At 35.0% G+C, this 7,102-nt stretch overlaps 1 protein-coding gene across 1 annotated transcript; it reads left to right on the top strand.

Annotated features, from left to right (window-relative positions):
- Nucleotides 1-332: 332 nt before the first annotated feature.
- On the top strand, nt 333-6,683 carry LOC103771585 (DCN1-like protein 2; the record flags this gene model as incomplete). Its single annotated transcript, XM_008938886.1, has 3 exons — nt 333-547; nt 3,782-3,950; nt 6,553-6,683. Coding segments are annotated over exons 1-3 (475 nt in total), but the record flags the coding sequence as incomplete, so codon positions are not given.
- Nucleotides 6,684-7,102: the final 419 nt, after the last annotated feature.

Here is a 7,102-nt window from a genome sequence, read left to right as displayed (position 1 = left end):
TTGTTATATGATGAAACTTGTGTTTACTGCTGTTACAGAACAGAAAAGCTTGTGCATTTGTGAGCCATAAAGCAGAAATACAAGTGTATTCCTGCCAGAATACGTGCTGCTAAAAATGTATCTATAGATGCTGTCGTTTCAATTTTCAGAAGAAAATGCTGTCTTTTTAACTGCAGAAGAACAAGGCTTTGTCTTCCTCTAATTCTGAAGTGAAAGTTGTCATCAGCAAGAAAACTAAAACCTTTTAAAAGATAGGCATTAGTAGTAGAATGCTGAAACAAACTTCTGGATTAGCTTCATTGGCTTTCCTGCTTCTTTTGCATCCCAAAGCATAAGCTTAAATCGTCTCAGAAGGACAAGGTCCGACAGTTTATGGCCTTTACCCAGGCTGGGGAAAGGACTGCTATCTACTGCTTGATGCAGAATGAATGGAAACTAGAAGTGGCAACAGACAACTACTTCCAGAATCCAGACTTGTACTACAAAGAATCCATGAAAAATTCAGTAGACAGGAAGAAATTAGAGCAGTTGTATAATCGATACAAAGGTAAGGCTTGGTTCTTTTTGTTTTGGGGTTTTTTTTTTGCCTAGTTATTTTGTTTGGGTGGTATTTCTCCTTTTCTCTCTGCAGTTTTTAAGGACTTGTAAGGAAAGACTGCTAGCTTTTGCTCCTCACTGTTTCCAGAACTGAAATAAGAATTGGAAAGGTTTTAAATGCTCTTCATGTTCAGTAGAAGAAACTTTTGAAGAAATTCCTCTAAAGTAAATTCACAGTAGGAAATTAAGCCTATTGTGAGGAAACCATGTCAGCTGCATATGGTGGAGAGTAGAACTTCTTATGCAACTTACTTGATTTATTGCTGGTGGCTGCCATGAAATATACATACAGTGTACTTTATGTGGCAAAATAATACATATTATTATACTAATATTTGGGGAGTTAATATGTTCAAAGACAGTCGTATTTTTATACATTAAAATAATTGTTTCAGATAATGTTATGACTAGGAGTCTGACAAAACAATCAAATAAGGGAACTCAAAAGCCAGTCATAGAAACTCCAGCCTTATTTTAGTCTGCTTGCTGGCATATAACAGCAAAAGGGATGTGCCTTTTCAGAGCAGCTTGGAGGGAAAACCACAGGGAGGTGGATTAAAGGCAGAGTTGTTTCTTTTCCATGTGTTTTCATTTTACAGCATCACAAAAAAAAAGGGGAAAAAATACAAGGAAAAGGTAGTAATGTAACTACAAGAATGTACATGGTCCAGGTAACAATGCCTCCTGAAATGTGGCTGTCTGACCTGAGCATGTGCATGGCTCATAACATGTTAGAGCAGGCTGGAATCTTTGTCAGCCCTTGCTCAGATCCATACATCTTGTGCTTAAAAAACAAGCTCTTCACAATTACTCAGCTATGGTTTTATGTACTTTAGATGGAAAGCTTTCTATACACTTTATTTTATTCTTACAATATTGCTTCCACCTTTTTTGTTACTCTTTATCTAATATGTTCTATTTTAAGTATAGATATTATTTGGGATTTCATTATTATGTAATTAATACTGTGAGGACAAAGAACCAGCAACATTGTATTGTTTCCTTTGTGGAAAAAAAACCCAAACATAAACCTAGAGAACCACTCTTAAAATTTGTTTTAGATGTAAATATGTATATAACATACATATAGATACATCTTTACATTTTTTTTCTTGCTCCTTGCATATCAGGCTTGGAGCTTGCTGGCTCAACACTATATACAGATTCATAAATGCTACTAAGAATATCCAAAATGAAAAAAATCACGGGTGTTATTTATTATTAATAATTTTCTAGTGGTGGCAAACTACCACGTGAGAATCTAGTTAAGTTTATTTTTCATGTTTTGTTTAGCAGCACACCTTTGCAGTTCTAGCCCTTTAACACTTAAGAAGTGAACTGGAACAAAACCTTGACAACATTTCAGAGAAAACAAAGAAATAATGGGTTAAGCACCTTTCCTTTTTTCACATGTAGCTCAAACCTCACTGGCCTCTCAACAAGGAATTCCTTTGTCCCACAGGACTTACAGAATTCTATGCACATTGCACTGTCTTTGAAATCTGAGATGAGAGGCCTTTCATTTTCTGTAGTATCTTTGTTTTCTTATAAGTTATTCTTACTGAGCAACTCTGTCAAAACAACAGTTTCATTTTTGTTACCTGGATGATGTGAAACATGGGAAGAGTGAAACAGCCCTGCTTGAAATCCATCAGAATTTTCCCACTGATTCCAACACTAGTGCAGCTTTTGCATTTGGTTCTTCAGTTACTCCCCAAATACAAAAGAAATGCATTTTACATGTCTTAGAACTAGATCTGGCATACAGTAGAATAGATAAGTTTGCTTTTTATTCCTGCTCAGAGGTCCCTGAATTCTACCACTTAAACCATGGCTGTAATTGTTTAATTGATAAGTCTTTGCTTGCTAAATTAACTTCCCCTGTGTGTTTCAGCATTTCTCCCACTGTAGATTTGGCTGGAAAAATGGAGAAGATATTAGCTTTACACATCCCCTCCAAAAAAAAAGTGATTTTTAAAAAACATATTTATTTTAATCAACTCATTGGATAAGGACTTAAAGACATGGTTGAAAATGGAGAAGATATTAGCTTTACACACCCCCTCCAAAAAAGTAGTTTGATTTTTTTTTTTAAAAAAAAATATATTTATTTTAATCAACTCGTTGGATAAGGATTTAATGACATGGTTAAAAAATCTTACCAGTTTAAAGAATTAAGGGATTCTTAATTTTAATTTAATTCTTAATTAAGTTTAAAGAATTAAGGGGTTAAAGCATTTGAGGGATGCTTTTCTACATAGTCAAACACTGAAAGAGCTTCCTGTCAAAAGCTGGGAAAGGCAGTTTTGTAGTTTGTAAACTGTCAAGCTTTGAAACTGAGGATATTATGCATTTCTTCTGCTGTTGTGGTGTTGTTGTTTTCCCCTCTAATTATTTAAGTTTACAAACAGGGGTTTTTTTGTTTGTTTGGGGTTTTTTGTTTGGGATTTTGTTACAGAATTGTTACAAAATGTGCCCTGACCTAGGTAGTTGCAAAGTGTGATTCTTACTTTCAAAAACTGGTAAGCATACCACTACTTAAACAGTAGTCTGTAAGTTGTAGTGTTTAGCTTAAGACCCTGTCATGCTGAGGCATAATTTGAGTAATATTTTGGTGATTTTCCTGGCATATAATTTTAAAAAATGAGTTAATTGTGTTTTTTAACCAGTTATTGTGAGTTCTTTTATATCCCTATGAGGAAAAAAAATCTGTGGGCTCACTTGGTAGGTGTGGGGGTTTTTTGGTTTGGGCTTTTTTGCTTGGTTTTGTTCTTTTGGGTTTTTTTTCCTTTTAAGGTTTAATACATGCTAACTAATAAATATATTGTATATTTTTATGCATTCATCAGCCTTACTTTTTTTAGATATAGTCAGGCATCTCCTCAGTTAATTCAGGTCTTTCACAGAGCATGGTGGAGAGAAGCCAAAACTATTTGGTTGGTTGATGAATTTAGAAAAAAGCTGCAAAGCAATTTCTAGGAAGCTTGCAGAATACTTAATCTATTTACAGATACTCTTCAAGGTACTTCTAAAATTAACTAGGTCTCAAGTGAAGATATTTGTGAAGCTTATGAAGAAATTAAGACCTGTGTTATGCAGCATATGAAAGCTGTGCAGGTGATTATTTGTAAATATTTTTTTTTGCAAATAATTACAGTTCTCCTCTTTGTATTTTGAACTGCAGACCCCCAAGATGAAAATAAAATTGGCATCGATGGGATTCAACAGTTCTGTGATGATTTAAACCTGGACCCAGCCAGTATCAGTGTTCTGGTTGTGGCTTGGAAGTTTAGGGCAGCTACTCAATGTGAATTCAGTAAAAAGGAATTTGTTGATGGCATGACAGAGTTGGGGTAAGTATCCATTTCTGCACAACTCAGAATGTAAAGCCTGAGCTGGGTTTTTATTTAAAACATTTTTAAGTTGAGTGTGAAGCTTCAGAAAGCTGGTGAGGCTGGTGCCAAGCTTAACAGGTGCTAAGTGCCCGTGGTGTCCTGTCTTCCTTAAATTGATGCTTTACTGCAAAGCCTGAACCATGACTGCAGTAAGGGTGAGCCCAAATAATTCCTACCTGTACAGCACCAAAACCAGATAGATGTGCTGATCTTGCCATGTAATTTGTACAGACATGTGCATGGTTGTGTTAAGGTTTTGAGTTGGACCCTGTGTTGTTAAAAGCTGGATATGTGTGAAGGAAAAAGATGGTTCAGTCAGGTTTGAAGCAGAAAGAAATAGGAAAGTAGAAAAGAATCTTCAATTCTTTTACCTTATCACCACCAAATGCAACTATTTTTTCTTTTCACCAGCTTTACAAACTGTAGTTTTCTCTTATTGTGTACTAGATACTTCATTTGTACAGAATATTTATGAAAATTTGAAGTAAGAATGAGCATACTGGTAGTGGAAAGATTTAGTCTGCTATAACTGATAACAAGCTTTTTTATTCCTGAGTTATGGAGCTGTTCTGGGGAATAGACTTTGAGGTTAAACCATGTTGCCTCTGTTTAGCAATAAAGTGAAGCATTTATCACCATATCATAATGATATTTTCTGTACAATTTTTCCTTAGAAGTGGTGCACTATTTCTAATAGAGAAGTGGCAGCTTTTGTGTTTTAAACAGGCTGCATTAGATAGGTGGAGAATTGCAGTTGTGTATTAGTTGTGCATATTTTTTTCTGGCTAAATAACTTGATTTGATCTTAGAATGGCACCTTATCAATACCAACCTACAATAGACCAACTTCTCATGAATTTGATGGTTGTTTCTCCACCAGAGGTCCTAGCAGTGTGTTGTTACTGACTTCTTCCTAAGCTTTCCTTTTTAGGTAAGGGCATTCAGAAATTTTGCTGAAATAACTTTTGATATCATCTGAAATGCACTGCTTTATTTTGGCCTGTTGGGTAGAGACTGTAAGAATAATTTTATGGTTTTCTACCCATGGACAGCAATCAAGTGCTCATGATGTTATAATAGAGGGTGCCAGCATTATTTAATGTAACTGGTTAAAAAGGTTTTGCTAAACCATCTGTGGCTTCTGGATTTTGTTTTGTAGCTTTATTTTCACATCACTCCTATGTCCTCGTGACTCTGATACAGTTCCACTGAGGTCTGTGATTTTTGTCTTTGTTCAACACACATTATTGTGTTCTTGGGAGCACATTCTGATCATACCTACTTGTCACTGCTGTAGTGCTTAGTGAGAATTTACAATAATTTTTGTTACATACTGGTTTTTTGCCTTGAACAGAGGTAAAGATTTGATTGAAAATAATTTCCTTAGTCCCTATAGCACTTCTAGGCTATGCATGGGAAAGTGTGAGATTTGTTTCTGTTGTTGGAACCAAGACAAATGTCCATGAAACTGAGGTTCTCAGTTGAAGACTTGGTAGAATTCTTTGTCTTTTCTCTACCAGGTACTGCTGGAGGCCAGAAAGGTTGTTTTGGTTTGGTTTTTTTTAATCTGTACCATACAAGACAGTTAAAACTGCTTCTGCATCTTATGGATTTTGCTGTTGTTATCCATCCTTCAATAAAAATAGCCTTGAATCTTGAAAATAAATACAAATATTTAGCTCCTGAGAACTTTTCAAATGCAAGATGTTAGTTATGATAGGTGCTGCTTTGAAACAGCTTTGAGTTTCTAGGTACAATTCAAAATATTGGTAATATCCCTTGAATATTCATTTCATTCCTTGGCTTGAGGGAAACTATTTTTCTTTAAAAGTGACATGTTGTCAGCTCTGGTGCTTTCACTGAAAATGCCCCAGTCTTGTGTTATTAAGGGATGTGTTTCTGTTAATCTCAGTAACTTGATTCTGTCTTAGCTTACCTGTGCCAGCCTGTGAAATGGTTTGTCAGCCTTCCAGCTGTTGTCAAAGGCTCATTTTTTTTTCCTAGGTTTTATCACCAAGTGTTCTGTGGTGGGGAGAGGATGACTGCAAATCATAGAGGATTTTTCAGCAAGATTAACTAAGGCTAAGGTTAACAATGAACATAGTATGCAGCTCTTCATTAAGATAGAGCAGGGAATAAGTGATGTCTGTCTACATTAAAACAAAACCCCATGCCCTTGTGTTACAACAGCTGGAAAAGGGGAAAGGGTAGCAGATTTCAGTGAAGTTTATATGTTCTTTAGAACAGAATAACATCTATTGAGTTCATAAACTCACAAAGAGATGAGAAAAGAAGTTAAACTACTGAATCCTGTTTAGGTTGTATATTTAATGGATGGCTATATATAATGTTTCACTTAAAATAGTTTAGTAAAGGCATAAGAGTGTTTATATTTTTCAGGATGCTATCCAGAAAGGCACTCTGTTTTTATCTTTACTGTTGTATTATCTTAACTACTGTTGTATTTTACTCTGAAACTAAGCCTTAAAAAAAAAATTAAAAAATAAAATAATAAAAAAGAATACTAAAACTTCCAAATCATGTAACCTCTTTTGAACAGGTGTGACACCACAGAAAAACTAAAAGCCTTATTGCCAAGACTGGAACAAGAGCTAAAGGATCCAACCAAGTTCAAAGATTTTTATCAGTTTACTTTTAACTTTGCTAAAAACCCTGGACAAAAAGGTCTAGGTAAGTAGAAAAAAAAATGAGAAAATATCTACAGAAATAGAAGAAAGTCAATTCCAAATAATTCCAATAATACAGTTTTCTCATTCATGGTTATGTAGTAAATTCATTATTGATTTCTTTCACTGTCTTCTCCTCTTTCCTATCTTCTTTCAATTAATCTCACCTTTAGTATCCCCTTGGTACAGATAAGTTAATGGGGTTTTCTGCTAGTATTGACATTCTCTCTCCTCCTGTCAAAGGAAGTTCCTGCAGTTCTTTGAGAGCTGTCAGAACGTTGATTTTTCTTTAAAAAGACTGAGCTAGTGAGCTCCTTGTGTTTTCCACTTTGTTCAGAACAACTGAGACAAGATGTCCATATCAGCTTAAAAAAAAGGGAGAAAACTGGGCAAAAGTTATTGTTCTTCTAAGAATTTTTTTGT

This window comes from Merops nubicus, unplaced genomic scaffold (genome assembly GCF_000691845.1).
Source record: "Merops nubicus isolate BGI_N331 unplaced genomic scaffold, ASM69184v1 scaffold30274, whole genome shotgun sequence".
Taxonomy (NCBI): Eukaryota; Metazoa; Chordata; class Aves; order Coraciiformes; family Meropidae; genus Merops; species Merops nubicus.
This window is presented reverse-complemented; position numbering and strand designations above follow the sequence as displayed.